Source organism: Mustela nigripes, chromosome 13 (genome assembly GCF_022355385.1).
Source record: "Mustela nigripes isolate SB6536 chromosome 13, MUSNIG.SB6536, whole genome shotgun sequence".
Lineage (NCBI taxonomy): Eukaryota > Metazoa > Chordata > Mammalia > Carnivora > Mustelidae > Mustela > Mustela nigripes.
The window spans coordinates 62,111,063-62,137,330 of NC_081569.1; the positions used below are offsets into that span (position 1 = coordinate 62,111,063).

At 39.6% G+C, this 26,268-nt stretch overlaps 1 protein-coding gene across 3 annotated transcripts in view; it reads right to left on the reverse strand.

Annotated features, from left to right (window-relative positions):
- TP53BP1 (tumor protein p53 binding protein 1) overlaps window positions 1-26,268 on the reverse strand; it is a 77,642-nt gene that overhangs the window by 27,318 nt on the left and 24,056 nt on the right. For all 3 annotated transcript variants that reach the window (XM_059372655.1, XM_059372654.1, XM_059372657.1), the window contains exons 12-15: window positions 14,718-16,041; window positions 7,410-7,529; window positions 6,450-6,653; window positions 1,820-1,877 (exon numbers count right to left, since the gene is read on the reverse strand). In XM_059372655.1, coding sequence (XP_059228638.1) covers window positions 1,820-1,877; window positions 6,450-6,653; window positions 7,410-7,529; window positions 14,718-16,041 — 1,706 coding nt within the window. The remainder of the gene's footprint in view (window positions 1-1,819; window positions 1,878-6,449; window positions 6,654-7,409; window positions 7,530-14,717; window positions 16,042-26,268) is intronic.

Here is a 26,268-nt window from a genome sequence, read left to right on the forward strand (position 1 = left end):
TGAGGGTGAGTGTGATGGAAGTATTTATAAATGAACCAAGACAATGAGTTGGTAATTTTTGACACTGGGTGGTGAATACGTATTGTTGCATTCTACTATTCTTTCTACTTCTGTATATACTTGAAACCTTCAATAATGAAATGTTTAAGAGAAAAAGAAGATAACAGCAAGTAATGTGAACAGAGCCCAGTTAACAGATGACACCTGATAACAGTGGTACTGCTTCACTTAAATGCAAAAGAAGCGATCATTGAAAATATTCAAGCAGAGGAGTGCCTGGGTGGCTAAGTGGGTTGAGCATCTGCCTTCAACACAGGTTGTGGTCTCAGGGTCCTGAGATCGAGACCCCCCCCCATTGGGCTCTCTGCTTTGTGGGGAGCCTGCTTCCCCTCCCCCTCTGCCTGCCTCTCTGCCTGCTTGTGATCTCTCTCTGTCAAATAAAGAAGGTCTTTTAATAAATAGATAAGATAGATAGATAAAATATTCAAGCACAGCTTACTTACATTTCTATGGTGAACCTAACTATAAAGTGAATAAGACTTTTAAAATCTAGATTCTCATATACACAATTTCCTTAACAACAGTACCAATGAATTTCATCTCATTCTGACTCCCCAATACCCATCCTCCAAAATGAAGTCTTACCCTTATTTTTCATCCCTCCATTTGGCACAAAAGGTTCAACAACATACTGTTCCCTCTTAATGTGCACATGCACAGACTAATGACAAGTCATGTCTGATATATAATTATGTTAAAACCTAAGCATTTTCTTTAACTTGTAACATTAAAGAGTCTTTAACTGAGTAATGACCCTCAACTGCTTATCTTTCAGATTAAATATGCAAGAGCCCAGAGAACCATCTCTAAAACAGAACTCTCAGCAGAACAGAACAGAACAGAACACTCAACAGAACTGAGTACAAAGGATTTACATGTGGGTCAGAAACTTGCAACTGAGGGTCAAATTTAGTCCACAGACATGTTCTATTTGACCCAACAAGCAAGGAATTTTATTTTAAAACTCCAGCTTTCTCGTTAAAAGTGTAAAGGTCTGGCAACAGTAAGTTTGCACTCTTGCATGGTAATAACCAGCTGGAGTTGAACAGGGGCACATGTTCAAATAGGACACACATTCAGCCAGCCAACGTCCTTAATACTCTGTGCTCTGGCACCTGGCCTGCTTTACTTATTTACTGTACTTACCAAGCCCCATTTAAGAATCCTCACCTAGATTTCACCAATGACGCTGCTAGTATGTTCATGCTGGATGACTCATGCTATAAACCAACGAACAGTTCTACTCTCCTAGCCACCAGATGGCAAAGCTTACCACAAGAGCCTCAGGATGGGGTCAAACTCATCCTCCAAGCATTACAGCATTCGTGACAAAGCAAAAATTAGCAGTTCAACACAGTAGTTAACTTGGCAGGCAGAAGAGAAAATGGCCTGAGGTTGCGGCTGAGTCAGGAATCTTTGAAGGAACAAGGTCTAAGGCGAGCTCTTATTAAACCCTTTATTACCTTACCAATAAGCAGCAATAAATAACCTGTCTCACCAACAGGAAAAAGAAAAAAGGGCACTCCCACATGAACAAAAGGGAGAAAGAGAAACACCTTTAAATATCTTAGTTCTAAGTACAGTAAAAGCTTTATTAGACTGAAGGTATTAGTAAGACAGCCTACATTAGATTCGACACATGGCTAAATCCTTTATGGTGGAGTTTCAAGTTTTTCCCCTATCAATAAATCATCTTCTCCTTATTACCAGAGTGGCTTTGTATATTAAACTCCTCTAAATAGCAACCAACTCTGGTTACCTGGCAACAGCCTCAGCAACAGCAGTAGATCCATTTTTTCTTTCGCCAGTTGTAGGCTCTGAATAAAAACAAAAGCAAGAACAGAAAGTAAAGAGAAACTGAATTCAGTTAGTACCACACTTAAAAACTTGCTCTACTGGTACTGCAACAAGTGACAAAAAGAGGTAAGAATAAGTGAAGAAAGATTTATCATTTAATGGTACAATTTTTCTCACTTGTGCCAAATCAATTTTTTTTCAAACCTCCTACAAAAGAAAGTTTGTCCAGAAATATAATATAATGAATTACTAAACAGTGACATGTAAAAATGACAATCAAACTCCTCCTGAATCAATTCCTCTCTTCTCATACAAGATGTATAAAATTTATGTAAAAAAAAATTTTCAGGGCACCCGGGTGGATCAGTTGGTTAAGCTGCTGCTTTTGGCTCAGGGAATCATCTCAGGGTCCTGGGACCCATCAGGCTCCCTGCTCAGAGGGGAATCTGCTTCTCCCTCCCCCTCTGCTGTTCCACCTGCTTGTACTTTTTCTCTCATTTTCTCTCTCAAATAAGTAAAATTTTTAAAAAATACAAAATTTAAAACAAAACTAAAATTTAGGTAAAAAAGTCTTAAACTGATGCACAAAATTTTATCTTTTTTGATGCACAAATTTTAAATAGTGGGCAGTTTTAAGAGAACCCAAAACAGACAGTACTCAAGTTCTTCCCAAAGTGTCTTTGTGACAGATACTCAAAAAACAAAACACATTTTCAAGAAAGAATCTCTAGCAAAGAATTAAGGGTGATACTGAAAAAAATCCCATATTCTCAAACCAGTGTTACTTATGCCAAAGGATTAAAATTTGCTCATGTACAATTTATTCCAGCATTAGAGAAAATAGCAAATATTTTTAAACATTTCTAAAGCATTTATGACTGGACATAGTCTAAACAAGATGGGAGCTAAAACGTTAGTGGTTAGAGCCCTGGCTCTGAAACAGAAACCTGGCTCAGGCCATGGCTCCAGCATTTAGTAGTCCATCTTCTTAGTCAGTTTCCTCATCTAGAAGACAGAGATAAAACAAAACCAACAAAAACAAAACTCACAGATTTGTTGTGAGGATGAAATGAATAAAACTAAAAGTAGGGTGCTTGCCTAATACAATGCTCCTGGTATCAAGAAAGACAGTATTATCATCCAGAACGTTAGCTCCATTTAAGGTCTTCCCAGTTATAATTTCAAATCTAAAGATTCAGTCTTTTAAAAAAGCAGGGGGTGGGGGAGAACTTGGCTGGCTGAGTCAGTAGGAGAACCTGGCTGGCTGATCTCTGGGCTGTGGGTTCAAGCCCCATGTTGAATGTAGAAAATACTTAAGAATAAAATCATTAAGGGGCGCCTGGGTGGCTCAGTGGGTTAAAGCCTCTGCCTTTGGCTCAGGTCATGATCCCAGGGTCCCAGGATCGAGCCCTGCTTCGAGCCTCACATCGGGCTCTCTGCTCAGTGGGGAGCTTGCTTCCCTTCCTCTCTTCTCTGCCTGCCTCTCTGCCTACTTGTGATCTCTGTCAAATAAACAAAAATCGTTTATAAAAATAAATAAAATCATTAAAAAATAAATATAAATAAAGGTTCAAGGCTACCACATACTCTCTTAATAATTAAGACCCCACTTGATATTAGATATAATAAAAATGAAAACGTAATACTTTTAATTTCTGAGTATTAAGATTCAAATTACTAAGCACTGAAAAGCAGAATAGCAATGTAATTCAGACCCAGACTTCTGGTTCTTAAAATGACTTTTGTTCTTTTTAAATTTTATATATACTGGGGGAGGGGAGCAAGCATGTGTGCACAGGGTGTGGGGGGGATAGGGGCAACAGGAAAGGGAGAGGGAATCTCCAACAGACTTCCCACTGAGCACATAGCCCAATACTGAGCTTGATGTAACGACCCTGAGACCATAACCTAAGCTGAAACCAAGAGCTGGATGCTTAACCAAGGCACCCCGTTTTTGTTTTGCCTTATTTATTTTTTAATAATTTATTTTTTTTAAGGAATCTCTACATCAAACCCACAACCAATGCAGGGCTTTAACTTACAACCCAAGATCAAAGAGTCGCATGCTCTTCCAACTGAACCAGCCATGCACTCCTGTTTCTTTTTTTTTTTTTTTTTAAAGATTTTATTTATTTATTTGACAGGCAGAGATTACAAGTAGGCAGAGAGGCAGGCAGAGAGAGAGGAGGAAGCAGGCTCCCCGCTGAGCAGAGAGCCCGATGCGGGGCTTGATCCCAGGACTCTGGGACCATGACCTGAGCCGAAGGCAGAGGCTTTAACCCACTGAGCCACCCAGGCGCCCCTGCACTCCTGTTTCTTAAAACTACTTTGAATTCAGGCTATTCTATTTACTAGGCATTCAACTCTAGGAAAGCTGCTGTCTCCCTATGCCTCAGTCTCCTCAAATATAAAATGAGGGTAATAAAGGACCTATTTCACAGGTTTATTGTGAGATTTACTGAGCTGTACATGTAAAATGCCTGGTATATCTTAAGAACTCAAAGTATATGGTCTCTGCGGAGAAACTTTGGTCTCTGCGGAGAATGCAAGGCACTTCTTATTCAAGTCCACCAATTCTAGTGGTAGTCTTTGAAAACTTCCTTTCCCAATGCCCCGAGGATTTTGATCCACCAACCATTTCCCTTGATCCCTCATCTTTAACCAATCTCTTTGGTGACTCTTCCACTCTATAAATCTCCTTAGGCCCCTATGTTTATAGGCATAAAAATAAAAAAATATTTCCAATTCTAACTTGGCCTACTTTTCCTTCTTTCCTCAAACTTCTCTAAAGGATAATGTATCTGCTACCTCTTTTCCCCATCAATCCTCAATTACCTTCAATATAACATCTACCCAAACAAAGCACCATATTGAAATAGTTCTTGCTAGAGTCACCAAATGGACTCTGATTGTCAAATCCACTGTTCATTTTCAGATATACCTTATCAGACCCCTACTTTTGTGTCTCACATTGTTACCTTCTTAATTCTCCTCCCCACAGACTCCATCTTCATACTCTTCTAGTCCTCTATGTTAAATGTTCCTTTACAATCCTTTAAGACTTCTTGCTCTAACTCCATTAAATAGCATTTACAAATTACCTAGCGGAAGTATTATATAAACTTCTGTGTCAAACAGATCTGATTCAAACTCTAGGACTACCTCTTAGCAATTACTGTGACCTTAGCAATTACTAGGCACCTTAGCGGGGTGCCTAGGTGGCAGAGTGAGTTAAAGCATCAGACTCTTGGTTTCAGATAACCTCAGGGTCCTGAGATGGAGTCACGTTTTAGGTTCCGTGCTCAGCACGGATTCTACTTAAGACTCTCTCCTCCTCTCCCCCAACCTACCTCCCTGTTTTCTAAAATAAATATATTTTTTAAAACTATTGGGGCACCTGGATGGTTCAGTCACTTCAGAATCTGACTTTAGCTCAGGTATGATCCCAGAGTCCTGGGGTCAAGCCCCTCGTGGGCCTCCACACTGTGGGGAGTCTGCCCATACCTCTCCCTGCCCCGCCTCACCACCTAGCTCATGCTCTATGTCTCTCTCAAATAAATACATAAAATCTTAAAAAAAAAAAAATTTATTGCAACCTTAGGTATGTAACTGCAACAGCTCTCTGTGTCTGGAAATAAGAATATCTTCTTTAGAGCACTATCATGAAAACTAAATTCTGATGTAAATTCATGTCCCCCTCCCCCCCACCCTCTTTCTTCCCTGTCCCAAGGTTCTCTCTGGTCTACTATTCACCTCTCAGATTCATCCCCTCTTTTCCACCTCCTCTAGTAGTGACCCTACTTCCTGGTTAAACAAAGAGGGACTTTTCCAGGCAGGAGAACAGGAAATGGGCAAGGCAGGCAAGGAAGAATGCAAAGGCAGAATATTTTTAGACACTCAGCTAATCCTTTTAAAAAAACAAATCTGGGGCACCTGGGTGGCTCAGTCAGTTGAGCATCTGCCTTCAGCTCCAGTCATGATCCCAGGGTTCTGGGATGGAATCCCACATTACTGGGCTCCCAGATCCACGGGAGCCTGCTTCTCCTTCTGCCCCTGCCTCCCTCTCTCTCTCATGAATAAATAAATAATCTTTAAAAAATAAATAAATAAAAATAAAAAACAAAGCTGGTATGACTCCCTCACCTAAAATTCTTCAGTGTTTCAGCATCATGTGAAAGGCCTTTTCAAATCTGGATCCTACTTTGCAGCCTCCTTTGTACCTTCTCTGCATTTTAGCCATACTAATGGATGTGCAATTAATTAACATGAACACAGTCAACATAAGCCTACAACATGAGTCCACAATCCTACAGTGTCTATCTTCTTCTTAACTGTTTCTGAATATGGAAACCAATTACTTTAGAGATACAGATTTACTACAGAAAACCAAACAGCACAAAAGATTTTAAAATGAAGTGTCTTCAGTAACACTACAGTGACTAACCGAAAGCAAAGGATTAAATCCGTAAGAACAAGACTTCAGAGATACATTTAGTAATACAAGTGTTGATCACTGTAACTAGAAGATAACTAATACTTCTCAGATGATCTGCAGCTACTAATTACCCAAGATTAACATAAAATAAACTTACTTTCCAGACTAAACTGCAAAGATTCTTCACTTGTCTCAGTCACAGGACTGACCAGTTTCATTTTTAGACACAATTTATCATCCATTTCTGGGGCAGCCCCAAGATCTCCTTTTACATTCCCAAGTATGGGATCGTTGCTCTCCACCATGCTTTCAGACATGACATCACTGGTTGCTATGGTGCTTTCTGGATAATTGCTAATACCTGAAACAAGGGAGGCAGGAGGAAGAAAGAACTCTAAAATACAAACAGGAAAAACTATAATTCAAGGTCATCATTTTGCCTGTTTGGCTCCACAGCTCTGCAAGACTGCAGGGGGTTCCTAGGATAGATCCTGTCACAGTATCAACAACTACGCACTAGTTTTGACACCTGGTCTTAAGAGGAGCAACAGGATTCAGTTCCACTTCTGCATCTGGACAAAGGATGCTGCATGAGCCCTCAGCCAACCCACATCTGCCAGCATCAGGCATAGGTAGCAGGAGACTCCAGACGGCATGATTGTTACCTCCCAGCACTGACTAGAGAAAACAAATAGGTTAATACAGAAGACTACTGGCTGCTTCAGGGAAGGAGGATCTAAGTTTTCCTGCCCTGTCAAGCAGCAGACTGATAGCCAGGGTACAGAATAAATAGTACTTCTACCCTATTTCCTGACCCTACCTTATAAAAATACCTCTGTATCATTCCTTAGCACTCAGATTCTACTGCCTTGAAAGTAACAGAATACAATCCTCATAAGTAGTCTTTCTGTTCCTTCCTTCCACCCTTTCTTTTCATTACTGCTCAAAATCTTTTGGGAGTAAATTCATAAAATCCAATACCACAACCTTATTCTTCCTAATACAAAAACCAACCTTATCAGGCAGACCCAACTCCTCAGATCTAAAAGAATCACTTGCATAAAGAATGGTACCTCAGAAATTCTGCTTTAAATACCATTATGTTTTAGCCACTCACCAATAGGAGTACTGTGTCTCTTGGGCTCCAATTTTAGGTGTCCAATAAGAGGTGGAGTTGCACCCGTCAACGGTGGGATAATCTCACCTTCTTTGGGCAAAGTGAAATGAAATGGAGTTTCTGGAGGTGGAAAAAAAGATGACCAAAATGGGATTATCAAAAAAAGTAAAACTGAAAAGAACTGCAAGAAATATTTCAATTATTCTTCTCCTGTGCTCCCCAAATTGGGCTCATTCCCAACCCCCCTCACCAGACCACCCAACCAATTTCCTACTATTCTCTGTGCTCATTACAGCCACCAACAGGACTGACACAAAGCATACAACCAGAAAACAGAAAAACTGAAGACATCCAAAGTTTAGAGGCCCTAAGAAACAGGAGATGAGAAGTAACATGTACTGACCAGCACTCACTCTAGGCCATGACAGTAATATTCATACCTAAATGTCTGCACAGTGGTAAATCTCACATATATGAGCACTCCCTATACACACATTTTGGTTAGTCATCAATAACATAAAACATTTGTTAAGATATAAAACTTCACTTTTTAACTAGGCCTTGGTTCCAAATTTTTACAAATCAAATTAGTCAACGGCCAAAATCACATTTTCTGATTTGTTTACCTCTTTTAATAAAAAAAGAGGTAAAGCAGACGAGAAGGCATCCAGTCTTTTTTTTTTTTTCTTTTTTAAAGATTTTATTTATTTATCGGGGGGGGGGGGGGGAGAGCGAGCACAGGCAGACAGAATGGCAGGCAGAGGCAGAGGGAGAAGCAGGCTCCCCGCTGAGCAAGGAGCCCCATGTGGGACTCAATCCCAGGATGCTGGGATCATGACCTGAGCCGAAGGCAGCTGCTTAACCAACTTAACCAACCAAGTTTGGGAGGAAAAAAAGGACTGTGCCAGACTGCTCCTATTAAAACATCACTTATGAAAATTTGTACTTACTTTCCTTTTGATGAAGTTCCAGAACCTAAGTCAGGTTCGGTGGGGTGAGGTTCGGAGCTGACGACTAAAGAAAGAATTCTTAAGACATCTTTGGTGCAAAATGGTGGTTTATTAAAGCACAGGGACAGGACCCGTGGGCAGGAAGAGCTGCTGCCCCGGGTTGTGAGAAGTGGCTGGTTATATACACAGGAGTTGGGTAGGTGAGGACAAAGGGTTGTTCAGAAGGGCTATTGGGATAAAGAAGACTGTCAGGATATGGAAGGCATGGTTACTATCAAGCCAAGGCCACTTTCCCTCTAATGAGGCACTAACATAAAGACAATTGGGAGTCTCCTGGTGGAATGTTACATTCCTGCTATCAAACGTCCTTGTTAGTGAGATTTAGGTCTTAAAAGAAATTTAACTTTATTTACTTTTCCTTCTACCTCCATCTCCTTCGGTTTTTTTATGGAGGGGAGGGTGACATTAGGGCTTGAGGAACTGAGTTATGTATCTTTGGAAATTGGGCTATTGATAAGGCAACTTCTTTGTTGTAAATCTCAAGGACATTTGTAAACCAAGAGAGACTCCTGCCTTGCAGGACTGTGATCTCTGCAAGATAACCATTTGCTCTTCTTTTAGGGCAGTCAGGGGTGCCTGTGAAATGTCACACATATTACCAAGGGGAGTGGGTGGAGAGGGGGTGCAAGGTGCCAGCCCCTGCTCCGTTCTCAGCCAGCCTCCTGCTCCCCCATCACTTTGATGGCTCAAAATACCTACAATCTGCCATACCCAGTCACTACTCCTTCACAAACATTTTGCCCATTGTGTATCCTAATACCACCAAGCAATTCTCCAATTCTCAGCAGACACTGACTGGGTATCTCAATTCTGACACTATCTACCTAGAGACAGAATCAGATCCCACAAATTTAAAACAGTCCCACAAGACTGCCCCCACTAGAGATGCCAATCACAAAGCCAGGTTGTTACCAGTGTTATTGACCAACTAGCTGTATCTTGAAGATCCTACGACAGCCTCCTTCAGATAATGACTAACTTACAAGAGCTGCTCACAGTACTCAGAGAAACACTTACTTACGTTTACCAATTATAAAAGGCACAGATGAAGAGCCAGAAGAAGCTATACTGAAAGTGCAGTCCAGAAGGGTTCAGATAGCAGGAGCTTATGCCCCAAGCAACTAGGATGAGATACCCACCCTCCTGGCTCCTAACAAAGAGGAACCTTATTAAATCTTATTCAAGAGTTTTTACCAAGCTTTTCTCTCTCCAGCCCTTCCTTCCAGGAGAAGGGTGGGCAGGGCTGAAAGTTTCAATCCCCTAGGTCTTCCTGGTGTACAGCCCTGTCCTGAGGCTATATAGAAATTCCACCCTAAATCACCTCATGGCATAAGTGTCTGAAAGGGTTGAATATGAATAACAAAGAGAGGAACTTGGGTAGAACTGTCAGTTAAGCAACTGCCTTTGGCTCAGATCAGATCCCAACATCCAGGGATCCAGCCCCACTTCAGGTCACTGCTCAGTGCAGTCTGCTTCTCCCTCTCCTCCTTGTTCCTGTTCTCTCTCTCAAATAAGTAAAGAAAATCTTTAAAAAAAAAAAAAAAAAGTATAACAAAAGATACTCCTATCACTTAGAAAATTACAAGGATTTTTGGAGCTCTTTGCCAGGAACTGGATGAAGAACAAGTTTATTTCTGATAATACATTTTTCTCTTTTCATCTTTTTCCAATTCTACTTCTGTTCTATTATCTTTTATATAAAGCACTTTGATACTTTTTTCTCCAAAGTCACAAAACAACAAAAACATCTCTTACATCTACATATGAAAGAAAATGAATTAGTAACCTGAAGGGATGAAAAGAAAATGAAAAACACTTCAGAAATAAAGGGTGAGACGTAATATATGCTCAACTAAAGGAACTGTAGAGTATGAGGGAAGAATCACAGAATCACGTCTTTTTTTTTTTTTTTTTTTTTTTTAAGATTCATTTATTTCAGGGAGAGCGAGCGAGCATGAGCAAGAGGATAGGTAGAGAGGGAGAGAAAGAGTCTTCAAGCAGACTCCCTGCCGGGCAGCAGAGCCAGGAATCATGACCTGAGCCAAAATCAAAAGACAACACTTAATCAAATAAGCTACCCAGGCACCCCTCAGAATCACATCTTAAATGGCAAAGAATTCCACTACAGTAACAGAAAAAAGAGAAATGGGGCAGGTAGGTAAGGATTCATTCTCTGGCAATTCCCTAAAAAAGCAAGTCCTTTAGGTTAATAAAGAAAAACTTAGAAGATACAGAAACTAAAAAGTAAAAAAAATCTCACAAATATCAAATATTCCAAAGATGTATTTTACAGAATTTTGGTTCCTGGAACAATCAGAACAATCACCTGCACTGCACTGTTTTATTGACAGGAATCATCCCTCCTATTATGACTGACCATGCAGACTTTTTAAAAAATCTACATGAAATGTTTAAGTCCATCATTCTATGTCATACTATAATATGCAAATGTAACATGCAAACACTAATTACTGAACACTATTTCCCTGTAAGAGGGTTTCCTTTGCACAGCACAAGATAACAATTATGAAAAACTATTTTAGCACCACTGATCCCATTGCATTCCTACAGCTTAATAGGAGAAAAGAGTCTAATTTTACAGGCAACACTGACACTATTTATCTGGGCCTTCAATGACTCATTCCTGGATTATTAAAACAGCCAATCAACCCATGCTCTGTCTGAAGTCTTCCCCTTTCCCCAACCCAGAATTCTTTCAGGAAAAAAACAACCAAAGCAACACTCCTATAAAATGTTACTTTGAACATGTTAGCCCCTTGTCAAAATGCCAAAATTTCCTAAGTCTTTAGTCAGCAATCAGTTAATCAGATGCAGCCTTTATTTTTAGTCTTTAATTATTCATATTCAGAAAGCCTCTATTCAATGTCCTCCAAATGCTTTCCCATTTCTCTGCTTTTGTTCAACTCAACTGAAAGACACCACTAATCCAGTCAAGTTATCACCACCCTGCAAAATAATATTTCAGCCTTTAATACTGGAATTTTCCACATATTTAATTCTTTCTCTGACATTTAGCATGCCTACTGTTTAAATTATCAAGTCCCTTCTTGCTATCCCAGATTATCATGGGCTATCCTATTCTATGCCAGCATACCAACCTATGAAGAAAGACAGCAATGAACAAAAGGAAACTGAATATCAATCATCAAACCAGCTGAACAGGGTGTTTGTCCTTATTACTAAGGACTTTAGAGAATTCATTAGTTCAAAGTAATTATTTAAAGCTCTTAATGTCAGGAAGGTCTCCCCAACTTCTAACTTTGTTACAATCTATAACCCATTTAATTTTCTTTTGTGCTCAAAAGAACTGGTCACTTCTTACAACTGATTAAAAACCATCTAATTAAAAATACAAGAACTTCTATACTGGGTGACATCATGCATAAACAGTATACCCTACCAGTCTCTATGTGACATTAACCGCTAATTAGAATGTTAATTCCATAAAGTAAGCCAATAAAAGTTAGAGCTAAAGCACAAACACACTAGCTTCCTTGATCATTATTAACCTATCACAGACTACCACTTGTGGATTTAATTACAGACTTGCTAACTTGTCACAATTTTTCACATAATCAACCTATCAAAAGTTTATTTTATATTGAAAGAGGCAGGTTTCTAAGTACCATATTTCTAAATTTGCCTTTTCAAATTTCAAGGTCTCCTTAAGGGGCACCTGAGTGGCTCAGTCAGTTAAGCGCCTGCCTTCACCTCAGATTGTGATCTCAGGGTCTTGGGATCACACCCAGAATCCCGCTCCCTGCTCAGCAGGCAATCTGTTCCTCCCTAGGCCTCTGCCCCTCCCTCCGGCTCGAGCTCGAAAACGCAAGCCCGCTAGCTCACGCTCGGTCACGTTCTCTCCCAAATCCCCCTCTTCTCCTTCCCGTTTGAACTTTAACAATTAAGCGCAGGTATCTTTTTTTTTTTAATCAATAAAGCTATTAACAAAAACCAAAAGTACCCTTCTAACTTTAGTATACAGAAATCTAATTAAGCAAACCTGGGACTCAACCAATTCATACCTTTCATTCTGTCTTTCCAGACTAAAGAACCATTAACTTTTTAGGTTACTCTCATTTAATTTAGTCTCTCTTTAACTTTTAGCAACTAAATAACTACTTTAAGTATAGAATAATTTTTTCTCTTTTCTAGCAATGCTCTTCTGAATGACTTACTTTAGACTAATTCTCTAAAAGTCCAACTACTGGCTTTACTATTGTTAGTTGTTTGCTCAAAAACTAAAATCTTGGTGTGTCTGGGTGGCTCAGTTGTTAGGCATCTGCCTTCAGCTTGGGTCATGATCCCAGGGTCCTGTGATAGAGCCCTAGGTCAGGCTCCCTGCTTGGCGGGAAGCCTGGTTCTCCCTCTCCCACTTGCCTTGCTTGTGTTCCCCTCTCTCCCTGTGTCTCTGTCTGTCAAATAAATAAAATCTTAAAAAAAAAAAAAAAAAATCTTGAAGTAAGCAGAAAATAACTTACTAGTATCTTCAACAATCTAGATAAATATTAGCAAAAATAAATTTTACTATGGGAATGTCCATGATAAAAACTGTCCCTGCCAAGTAATAGTGTAAGCAAGAATTCATGGAGAATACAGTTAATGTGACAGAACTACTATCCCAATGTTAGAAGCTTCTTCTGCATACAACTGCTAAGATAATTTAAAAATCTTCTTGGGCGCCTGGGTGGCTCAGTGGGCTAAGCCGCTGCCTTCGGCTCAGGTCATGATCTCAGAGTCCTGGGATCGAGTCCCACATCGGGCTCCCTGCTCAGCAGAGAGCCTGCTTCCCTCTCTCTCTCTCTCTGCCTGCCTCTCCATCTACTTGTGATTTCTCTCTGTCAAATAAATAAATAAAATCTTAAAAAATAAATAAATAAATAAATAAATAAAATAAAAAAATAAAAATCTTCTTAAGTAACCATATTAAAACAATCTATAGGTTCTAATATTTTCTTAGCCTAGGTCAAAAACAGTATTTAGATGTAACACAATTACAAAAATATTCAACAATATTAGATCATTCAGATGGTTTCCATTATTCGTCAGATTCAGAGAAACGATATTACACAGTTGACAGGAGTATAAAGCAAGAGACTTCAGAATCAGAAGACGTAGGTTCTAGTTCCATCTTAATTATTAATTAGTCCTGACTTTAGAAAGAAAAGACTGAACCCATAACCCCCAACATCTTCTTCAGCTACATTTTCTTGTTCTGAAAAGCGGTGGGGTGGGGGTGTCTTGGAATCCTGATTACAAAACCTAACTCTTAACGAACAGGGGCAATTCTGAGAGCTACCAAAAAAAGTACTACTAATAATCACACCTAGACAAGTTTAAGCCACCAGAAATTCCCATCACCCATACTAATAGCTATGATGTCCAAATACTGCATTTTCATATCCCTAGAGGCTTGTTTTCTTAACTTTGTGTCTTGTTTTTATTTTTTTTTTATTTTTGGAGTTCGCTTTGTTTTTAAATTATATGAACTCAATCGCTTTTTAAACTCATAGTTTAAAAACTTTGTTTTTAAATTATATGAACTCTTGGCATTTAGAAAGTTGGGATTCTTTTCAGCTAATGTCATATAGAATATTCTACAAATATTTCAGAAAGTAATCTATGGGGCACCTGGGTGGCTCATTATGGTTAAGCGGCTGCCTCTGGCTCAGGTCATGATCACAGAGTTCTGGGATCAAGCCGTGCATGGGGTTCCCTGCTCAGTGGGGAGTTGTCTTCTCCCTCTCCCTCTGCCTGCCTCTCTGCTTACTTGTGCTCTCTCTGTTAAATAAATAAAATAAAATCTTAAAAAAAAGAAAGTAATCTATATTCTCATTCTGATCTTAGATAAAATAGGTAAAGAACACAAACTAATACCTTTTCCAGTTTAATATTTAAGATATATATGTGTTGAACCAAATTTATAACTTTTGCCCATAAAGAGGAAAAAAACAGTACACTCATTAACAGAGTTCTAAATATTTTACTATGTAGGGTAATAAAAAAAAAGTCCTTGTATTTCAAGGAAACTTTCAAAATACAAAAATATAAAAAACGGTTGGGACCTAAGTAGAAAACAAGACTGATACAATTTCCAAATACTTAGAAAATTCATGTTGATTATTCCTGAGTTACAAAGCTGACATACAACTATTATTGGCTATTCATAACCATAACTCCAAGTAAATTTTCTGCCCTGATACAAGCACAGTTCCCTCCTACCTTCCATTCCAAGTTACAATTTGGTTGGAAACACACAACAATTTCCAAGCACACTCACCACTAGAGCTTTCACAGAAGCTTTGCGAAGCATGGGCAGAGCCCTTCTCCAGTTCCGGGGCTTCTACACTTGAGCCCAGCTGCTTTGCATTAGCTATTTTTGAGTCTTTTGTTAACGAGTTATCAGTTTTCTCTGGAGGTTCTGCCTGCTGCATCTCTAGGTCAGGTCCCAGAGCATCACCTGCTCTCTCTAAAGTCAAGGGAGGTTGTGAAGAATGTACTTCTACAGGTTCCTTTTCTGCAGTCACTGATTTCAGATCTCCTTCATATTCTGCACTCTTTCCTTCCTGGGCATCAGCTCTATTCTCAGCACATGGTTCTATTTCTGGAGCATCATCCTCCCACGACTGGGAATCTGAGCATTTCTCCACTCCCTCTAAAGGTTCAGAAGAAACATCAACTCTGGGAGATGGCTCCTTCACATCTACAATGACAACACTTGAATCCTCTGAAGTAGCTTCTTCCCACGCTTCCTGATCCTTATGTTCCAATTCCTGGTCAGGTACTGGAATCTTTTGGGGGCTATCGATACTAATCACACTGGTTTCAACTTCCATAGCTTCCTGGCATTCTTGTTTTGGGATTTCTTTTGGAAGACAGAACGCTTGGGACTGAGTTTCAGTCAGAGAAAGATGCAATGGGACACTCTCCGTATTTTCTCCTTTGGGCTCCTCTCCTTGACTCTCACAAGGAGTCTCAGGGATTTCTTCAACCTCAGACCCTGAAGACCCCTCCTCTGGATGATGTTCTTTAATTTCCATAGCTTCCTCCTGATCTAACACACTAGAGAGTGCCTCAGATCGAGTAGCTGGAGAAGGAACTGCCTGACTCCCTGAATCACAAGTAAGATCAATACAAACATCCTCTGCTACAGTCTCTTCTCTGCCTTTGCAGCCAGAGGCTAAAATACTAATGTCGTCCCTGGTTTCTGTGTCATCCCCTCTTGTTTTATCATTCTGATTCAGCTCTACTTGGCCATCTTGTGCTGGATTCATCAGGATATTATCATTTTCAGCAGGAGCAAGTTTAGAATTGAGAACTGGAGACATGGGTTCAGTATCCTCAATCTGTGTGTTTTCTCCATCTTCATCAATCCTGTGAGAACTCAAGCTCTCCATCTTTGGGGACTGACTATACTCACTTGTAGAAAGCATCAACTTACAAGAATCCCCTGTCAAAGATAGCCCAAGATCCTCAGTGGCATTCTTTGGTTCAGTCTCTGAAGTTTTAGAACACTCAACAGTCAAAGATGAACTATGCAAATCTCCACCTTTCTTCCCATCACTTGATCGTTCTTCCAAACTTGGAGAGGGAATGAAAATGTCCTGAGGAACAAAAAGAAATAAATCATTTGTTCATAATATTTCTTTTATATCTAATCTCTGAATTCATCTAAAATTTCTCAATCAATTGTTCAAGAATTATAGAACTCAAGGGCCATAATCTCAGAAATACAAAGCTCATAAGTCACCAGTCTTTTCAGCAATACAAGTCATTCTGTTTAATCCTTTTCCTGTGAACCACTAACCTAGAATCAGCATAATATAAACAAAAACAATGAAGTATTATCTTATCCTTCTAAGGGTAGGAGGACACTTAAATTTAACTGTACATCACCAAGCTACTAAAATCATTTCATATGTTTGGTGGGCCTTCAACTTCATAGTAATCATTCGAACAAATGCTTACACAGCCCACTTCAGTTCTTACAATGTGGGAATATACACTTATTTTACTTTGTACTGTTTCAAAACAGGATAGCATTCATAAAACAGATGTTAATCCAAAGCTTATAGTATCATTGGTCAACAGACACCACTATATACCAACAAGGCCAGCTGAGGTTAAAAAGACTACATCCCGTGGGTGAGATGTGAACAAGTGCAACTCTCATACACTGCTGGTGGGAAGGCAAAATGGAGACGAGCAGGACAGTATCTTACAAAGTAAAACATATATTACCATATGACGCAGAAATTCCACTTTTAAGTATTTACCCAAAAGAAATAAAATCCTATGCCTATCCTAGAATGTGTATGCAAATGTTTATAGCAGTATTACTCTTAATAGTTCAAAACTAGAAGCAACTCAAATATCTGTCAACTGGCGAATAAACAAATTGTGGATATGTATATTACGGAATACTATTCAACAACATAAAGGAGTAAGATGCTAATACAGGTAATACGAATGAACCTCAAAAATATGCTAAGCTAAGAATTAAAACACAAAAGACCATATACACTTTACGATTCCAATTATGTGAAATTCTCAAAAAAGAAAAAAAAAACACTACAGTGACAGAAGGCAGAGGATTGGTTGCCTGAAGTTGAAGAGATCAGGAGGATGGGGAGGAGGAATTAACTGCAAAGATTACGAAGAAACTTATGAGGGTGAGGAAACTTTTCTACATTGATGGTGGCAGTTATATATTTGTACACAACTACCAAAATTCATCAAACTATCCACTTAAAATGGTATTTTATTTTAAGTATCTTAATATAAAAAAAAGAAAATAACTCAAAGCTTAGACATGTTTTTATGTAAGAACTTACATTTAGTGTTATTTTGCCTGACATAAATGCTATATAACTCTAGATGTAGCTGGTAAGGCCTATGATTTTTAACGGAAAGAGAAAATCTAACAGGTTGCCAAACATTGCATATATTCCATAACCACTTACATTTCAACATCTGGGGTTACTCTGTACCCTCTCAGGTGATAAAAGTCATTAATTTGAGACTCTCGAGTATGATTGAGTAAAAACTGGTTCAGTGTTTCTAAGTGCCATTAGGACAATAAACAACAGTCCTGAAACTTCATATACTCCTTCACTCAATAATTCCATTTCAGGGACATGATTTGATGGAACTGGGACTTAAGCTATAATACTGTTCAGTACAAATTTATTTTTTTTTAATATTTTATTTATTTATTTATTTATTTGAGAGAGAGAGAGAGAATGAGAGAGAGCGAGCATGAGAGGGGGATAGTCAGAGGGAGAAGCAGACCCTCTGTTGAGCAAGGAGCCCAATGTGGGACTCTTATCTCAGGACTCCATTGATCATGACCTGAGCTAAAGGCAGTTGTTCAACCAATTGAGCCACCCAGGCACCCCAAATTTCTTATTTAAAATAGAAAACAATATAAAACACCTTAAATGTATAATTAGGAGATTCATTTAAAGATTTTATTATATTTTTTAACTAATCTCTACAACCAATGTGGGCTCAAACTCAAAACCCTGAGATAAAGAATCACATATTCCTCTGACTGAGCCAGCCAGGTGCCCCAAGAAAGAGATTCATGTAAAACTTTTGACACAAAGTATTTCAATGATCCCTGGGGTCTGGGATGGAGCCCTGCATTGGGCTCCCCGCTGAGCAGGGACCCTACTTCTCCCTCTCCCACTTCCCCTGCTTATGTTCCCTCTCTGTCTTTCTCTCTGTGAAACAAGTAAATAAAATCTTTAAAAAGAAAGTTACTTTTATAAACATTAAAAGAGGAAAACATTCAGGCTATGCACCAAATAGAAAGTCTCTATTTCAGTGGAGGAAAAAAAAGTACATGAATATGTATTTTACTATACTCTTTTTATACATGTTTAATTTCATGTATTCTTAAATTAATAAATACACACATAAAAAGGTTAAATGTGGGGCTCCTGGGTGGCTCAGTGGGTTAAAGCCTCTGCTTTCGGCTCAGTTCATGATCCTAGGGTCCTGGGATTGGGCGCCGCTCGGGCTCTCTGCTCCTCGGAAAGCCTGCTTCCTCCTTGTTCTCCCTGCCTGCCTCTCTTGCCTACTTGTGATCTCTGTCAAGTAAATAAACAAAATCTTAAAAAAAAAAAAAAATTAAAAAAAGGTTAAACGTAGTTACTTCTGAGATAGAATAATTGATTTTTTTTTTTAAGATTTTATTTATCTATTTGAGAGAGAGAGCACAAACAGGGGGAGCAGCAAGCAAAGGGAGAGGGAGAATCAGTCTCCTCACAGAGCAGGAAGCCTGATGTGGGACTTAATCCCAGAATCCTGAGATCATGACCTGAGCCAAAGGCAGACACTTAACAGACTGAGCCACCCAGGTGTCCCAATATAATTATGATCTTAACTTTCATTTATCCATATATTAGACATCCTCTACAACAAATACGTAATTCTCCCTACTGCAAAAAGTAAGTCATTTTACAAAGGCTTACATATAAGACACTGTTAATAAACTGCACATATCTTTTAAGTGAAATTTACATAACAGAAAACTAACCACTTCAGAGTGAACACTTACTTACAAGGCAGTGCAACCACCACCACCTCTAGTTCAAAAATTTTTCATTGCCCCCAAAAGGAAACCATATACCCATTAAACAGTTGCCCCCCAATTATGAATACCTTATAAGCATTATTAGAATAAATACTGGGGTGATTTCTTTTTTAAAGATTTTATTTATTTATTTGATAGAGATTATAAGTAGGCAGAGAGGCAGGCAGAGAGAGGGGTAAGCAGGCTCCCAGCTGAGCTGAGAGCCCGATGTGGGGCTCGATCCCAGGACCCTGAGACCATGACCTGAGCCAAAGGCAAAGGCTTAACCCACTGAGCCACCCAGGTGCCCCACTGGTGTGATTTTTTTTACAGGATTTTTGCTTAATATAGTGGAACTTTAGTCATGGGCTAACCAGCCTATCAACAAGTTCTATTTCTAAGGACTGCCTGGATCTAGCCTCAAGAGTGTTTGGCCCATAATAATCACAGTGCTGAGACTCCCTGGAGGCCTGGTCAGAATAACTGAGTTAAGCGAACAGAAACTCTCCAGGGCTCTGAACAAAGAGTGATGGAGAACTCTCAGATCTACACTCAGTATGAGTCCATCTTTAAGTCTAGATTCAGTACAGACCTAAATCCATAGAACCCAACCAGTCAAAAACTGGTCTCACATACGTAGAACTTAAGAGCTAGTCATAGTCATCTGTAATCTGTCAACCCTGAATTGACATGTATATCAGATATGAAAAAAGTGTCAAGTATCAAACCATATTTTACCAATCCTTTCCTACATTAGGCTTCCTGCTCAGTGAGAAGCCCGCTTCTCCCTCTCCCTTTGTTTGCTGCTCCCCCTGCTTGTGCTCTCTCAAATAAAGAAAATTTTTACACCCTTGTGAAGGGTCAAAGAGGCGATGCAATTAACAAATATATTAAGAAGGGAAAAAAAACACAAAATTACATTTATCCTAATTATCTTTTGATCAGTATTTAACTCATAAACATTTAGATCTTACAACATCATAATTAGGTTGACTTGGACTCCAGGAATCAAGGTATAGAATAACAGATGTGCAAAGGTTGGCCATTAAAAATAAAACGTAATAAGTTCAATAGATAAGGACAAAAAATCAAAATAGTGGATTTAATACGCACATTTACCTTAACTCTTTTCCAAAACCCCACTAAGAAACAGTAAACTTTTTTTTTAAAGATTTTATTTATTTATTTGACAGAGGGAGATCACAAGTAGGCAGAGAGGCAGGCAGAGAGAGAGGAGGAAGCAGGCTCCCCGCCGAGCAGAGAGCCCGATGCTGGGCTCCATCCCAGGACCCTGAGATCATGACCTGAGCTGAAGGCAGATGCTTTAATGCACTGAGCCACCCAGGCGCCCCAGAAACAGTAAGCTTTATTTAAAATTTTTTTTATTTATTCAATTGAGAGGCAGAGTGAGCAAGTGAGAGCACACAAGCAGCAGAGGGAGAGGGAGAGGGAGAAGCAGACTCTCCACTGAGCATGGAGCCAGACAAGGTACTGGATCCCAGAACCCTGGGATCCTGACTTGAGCCGAAAGCAGATCCCAACCAACCAAGCGACCCAGGCGCCCCAGTAAATTTTTTAAAAAAACATGTATTTTCAAGAAAAAGAACAGAAAAAATGATAACTGCAACAAAATTTTGGAAGAGTCATCATCTATTTCACAGACTAGTGAAAGCTGAATTCTAAGCCAGCAGTGGAGAAAGCCAAGCAACCCAAGTTACACCACAGAACCACCACGTCCAAAAAAAGATTCAGGACTTGGCAGCAGCACCAGGTGACTCTGGAAGTGGTGGTGAGGGTGGAGCTAAAAACAGCAGGACTGGTTGGAAAGCTATTTAAGAAGCAGTTCAGGGGCGCCTGGCTGGCTTAAGTGGAAGAACATGTGACTTTTGATCTCTGGGGTAGTGAGTTCAAGTCCCATGTTAGGTGCAGAGATTACTAAAAATAAAATAAAATAAAATAAAAACTTTAAAAGAAGAAGAAGGAGAAGAAGTTGTTGTTGTTCAACTCTCAGATACAGAGAGATGAAGTGAAAATTCACATACTGAATGGAACCTGCACCTGCCTTCCAACACCCCCAGCCCTCTTCCATCAACAGACTTCTAGAAGAATGACAGACAGGAGATAGGAGATTAGACAGTTTTTTGGGGAAACTGACCATGCTGAAACAAATCAAGATACTGATACAAGGGGATCATCAAAATTGCCCAGCAGACCACTTTACAGTGAATCCCAGAAATAAGTATCAACCACCAGTTCAGAACTTAGAATCAGTGTTCTGGTATTAAACTTTCAAAGCAGATAATCAAAGATTATCAGACACTTGAGGAAACCCTTTAATTTTAAAGTCAAACATCAAAACTAACTAAAATCTATTTGAAGAAATAGCGACTATTGCAGGAAAGAGAAAAATTTCTCAAAAAACTATTAATAATATCCTGAGGCAGATAAGATAGTATACCCATAAAACAAAAAAACATGTTCTTGTTTTTAACAAAAAGAACATTCAGAGAAAAAAACAGTCTCTAAATTAAAAACCCAGAAGAAGAAATTAATAACTCAGGTCTAAAGAAGATTATACCCAGCAACTGCACTTCTAGGCATATACAAGAGAAATAAAAACATATGTGCACACAAAATCTTGTCCATGAATGTACACAGTAGCATATTCACAATAAGCAAAAATGGGAAGCTACCCAAATGTCTATCAACTGATGAATGAATAAAATGTGTTATATACATAGAATCTGGTAGCACTATTCAGAATAAAAAGGAATGAAGAAAGAAAAAGGGGGGGAATGGAGTTCTGATACATGCCACATCATGAATGAACCATGAAAACATGCTAATGTAAAGAAAACAAAATCGGCTCTCTGCTCAGGAAGGAGCCTGCTTCCTCCTCTCTCTCTGCCTACTTGTGATCTCTGTCAAATAAATTAAAAAAAAAAAAAATCTTAGGGCGCCTGGGTGGCTCAGTGGGTTAAGCCGCTGCCTTCGGCTCAGGTCATGATCTCAGGGTCCTGGGATCGAGTCCCACATTGGGCTCTCTGCTCAGCAGGGAGCCTGCTTCCTCCTCTCTCTCTCTGCCTGCCTCTCTGCCTACTTGTGATCTGTCAAATAAATAAATAAAATCTTTAAAAAAATAAAGAAAGATGGGACGCCTGGGTGGCTCAGTTGGTTAAGCAGCTGCCTTCGGCTCAGGTCATGATCCCAGCATCCTGGGATCGAGTCCCACATCGGGCTACTTGCTCCGCAGGGAGCCTGCTTCTCCCTCTGACTCTGCCTTCCACTGTCTGCCTGTGCTCGCTCTCACTCTCTCTCTTACAAATAAATAAATAAAATCTTTAAAAAATAAAAATAAAAAAAAATAAAGAAAACAAAAGACTACATATTGCATAATTCTACTTAAGAAATAATCCAGAAAAGACAAATCTACAGCGACATGGAGTAGATTAACAGTTGGCTAGGGCTGGGGATAGGGGATATAGAGGGACTGCTAATGGGCATGGGGTCTTTTAGAGGGAGGGGGAGAGACGAAAATGTTCTAAAATTAGATTGTGGAGACTAATTGCACAATTCTGTGAATATACTAAAAGTCACTGGATTATACACCTTAAAAAATGGTGAGGGGCAACTGGGTGGCTCAGTTGGTTAAGCGTCTGACTTCAGCTCAGGTGTTAATCTCTGGGTCCTGGGATTGAGCCCTGCACAGGGCTCAGCAGGAAGTCTGCTTCTCCCTCTCGCCTTGCCCCTCCTCCACTCTCTGTCAAATAAATAAAATCTTTTTTTTTTTATATTTTATTTATTTATTTGACAGACAGAGATCACAAGTAGGCAGAGAAGCAGGCAGAGAGAGAGGAGAAAGCAGGCTTCCTGTGGAGCAAGAGAGCCCGATCTTGATCCCAGGACCCTGGGATCATGACCTGAGCCGAAGACAGAGGCTTTAATCCGCTGAGCCACCCAGGCGCCCTCAAATAAATGAAATCTTAAAAAAAAAAAAAAATTTTGGGCGCCTGGGTGGCTCAGTGGGTTAAGCCGCTGCCTTCGGCTCAGGTCATGATCTCAGGGTCCTGGGATCGAGTCCCGCGTCGGGCTCTCTGCTCAGCAGGGAGTCTGCTTCCTCCTCTCTCTCTGCCTGCCTCTCTGCCTACTTGTGATCTCTCTCTGTCAAATAAATAATAAATAAAATCTTAAAAAAAAAAAAAAAAGAAATTTTAAAAAAAAAAATTTTTTTTTGCAAAGACAGAAATGTAAAGTACAAAACAAAGTAAGAAAATTACAGGACTTGGGGGCTTAAGTGGGTAGGAGAAGAATAAATGAAACAAGATGGGATTGGGAGGGAGACAAACCATAAGTGACTCTTAATCTCACAAAACAAACTGAGGGTTGCTGGGGGGAGGGGGTCTGGGAGAAGGGGGGGGGATTATGGACATTGGAGAGGGTATGTGCTTTGGTGAGTGCTGTGAAGTGTGTAAACCTGGTGATTCACAGACCTGTACCCCTGGGGATAAAAATATATGTTTATAAAAAATTAAAAATTATAAAGTTAAAAAAAAAAAAGAAAATTACAGGACTATTCTAGGAGTTTCAAAATCCCAAAAACAGGTATTCTAGTAAAAGAAAAAATCTTAGGGATGCCTGGGTGGCTCAGTTGGTTAAGCAGCTGCCTTCGGCTCAGGTCATGATCCCAGCGTCCTGGGATGGAGTCCCACATTGGGCTCCTTGCTCCACGGGGAGCTTGCTTCTCCCTCTGACTCTGCCTTTCACTCTGTCTGCCTGTGCTCGCTCTCGCTCTCCCTCTGAAAAATAAATAAATAAAATCTTAAAAAAAAAAAAAATCTTAAAAAGAGCAACAAAGGTGGGTACCTGGGTGGCTCAGTGGGTTAAGCCTCTGTCTTCAGCTCAGGTCATGATCTCAGCATCCTGGGATCCAGTCTCATATCCAACTCTCTGCTCAGTGGGGAGCCTGCTTCCTCCCACCACCACCCACCACCCCACCACCGCCTCTCTGCCTACTTGTGATCTCTTTCTGTCAAATAAATAAATAAAATTTAAAAAAAAAAAAAGAAAGAAAGAAAGAAATGATGAAGGGGAAGAAATTAAACTAATCTCCCTGAACTGAAGGGACCCAAATTTCTAGAATAAGAGGGTTTAACAACCACCCAGTACAATGAAAATAAACCTGTGCTGTGGAATTGGAAATTTCAGAACACTAGAGACAAAAAGAGTAAGTCCTACAAGATTTCATTAAGGAGAAAAACAGCTTACATATTAAAAATCAAAATCCAACTGGCTGCACACTACTCAACAACACTGCAAGTTTGAAGACAGTGGAACAATGCCTTCAAAAATTAAAAGGAGTTATTTCCAACCTAGGATTCTATACTTCTTCAAACTATGAATCAACAGTGGGAGTAGAGGGGCACCTCGGGGGCTCAGTCGGTTAAGCATCTGACTTCAGCTCAGTTCATGATCAGGGTCCTGGGATCAAGCCTCACATCAGGCTCCCCATTCAGAGGGGAGTCTGCTTATGTGCTCTCTAATAAATAAATAAAATCTTTAAAAAAAAATGAGAATAGAAAGTATGCTATTAAACAATGTCCTCTACCAAAATGAGAGAGTGAACCAAGTAAGACATGGAACCCAAAAAGAATTCAACGCAAAGACACATAAAGACAACCTCCAAGGACTGTGGTGAAAAGGAGGTGAATTAACACACCAGGCATAGAAGAAAACAGGAAAGACTAGAAATCAGGATGGGTGGGGGTGCTGAGTGCCTCAGTCAGTTAAGTATCTGCCTCTAACTCAGGTCATGATCTCAGGGTCCTGGGAACCAGCCCCATATCAGGCTCCCTGCCCAGCAGGAAGTCTGCTTCTCCCTCTCCCTCTCTCTCTTAAACAAATAAAATCTTTAAAAGATTAAATGGGGCACCTGGGTGGCTCAGTCATTAAGCATCTGCCTTTAGCTCAGGTCATGATACCAGGGTCCCAGGATCGAGCCCTGCATCAGTCTCCCTGCTCAGCAGGAAGCCTGCATCTGCCTCTCCCACTTCCCCTGCTTGTGTTCCCTTTCTAGCTGTGTCTATCTCTGTCAAATAAATAAATAAAATCTTAAAAAAAAAAAGAAAAGAAAAGATCAGAAATCAGGAGTCTCCAAAAGAGGTTTCTCCAAAGAGATGAAGTTTGAGACCCTCAAACATCTTGAAAGGAGATTTTGACAATTGATGGAGAGCCTAAGGTTGATGAAGTGAGAAATTTATAGAAAACTAAAGAAATTTAAAAACTATATTATCAATTCCAGAGAAAATAAGAAATTATGCAAACATGAAAAATAATATTCCACATATTCCACTTTGAATAGTGTTTATAACAACATTCGTAATATGTAAATTCAATAATGATTTAAACAAAATTATGATGTAACTTTACTGAGAAGATGGGGAAATAGCTAAAAAAAATTTTTGGGGGGGGCCAGGGAGGAGCAGAGGGAGAGGGAAGATCTCCAGCTGGGTGTGAAGCCCAACACCAGGTTCAATCTCATAACTCTGAGATCATGACTGGGGAGTCAAAATCAAGTCAGACATTTAACCAACTAAGCCACCCAGGCATCCCTAAAAATTTTTTTAAAGAATCCATGAGGGATGTCTGCATGGCTCAGTGAGTTAAGCATCTGCCTCTGGCTCAGGTCGTGATCCCAGGGACCTAGTCATACCAGGATCAAGTCCTACATCTTTGGGCTTTCTGCTCAGCGAGGAGCCTGCTTCTCCCTCTGCCTGCAGCTCCCCCTGCTTATGCTCATGCTCTCTCTCAATCTCTCTGACAAATAAAATCTTTTAAAAAATTAAAAATAGAGAGTGCATAAAAATATAATCATGATATACAGAGTTATGGAGATAACACAAGAAAAAGCTGAAGGAACTGAAAGTGGTTGTCTCTGGGTGGGGGTGAAGAGAGAACTTGTTTTAACCATCTGACTCCTTTTTTGGCTTTTATAAGGTTTATTAAGTAAAAACAGAGCCTTAACATAAAAACTGTTTAGGTATTCTTGAAAGATTTGTAAAGGTACTTTTTTGTTTATTTTCTTTTTCTTTTTTTTTGGAGACTTGGACCACTGTACTGACTGAGGCATCTCAAAATATAAATCCAAAGAAATTTAAGTCATCTTAGGTTCAAAGGACCTTTGAACTATGTTCAACATCATTATTTGACTCAAATTTTTTTTTTTTTTTTTTTTTTTTTTTTTTTTTTTTTTTTT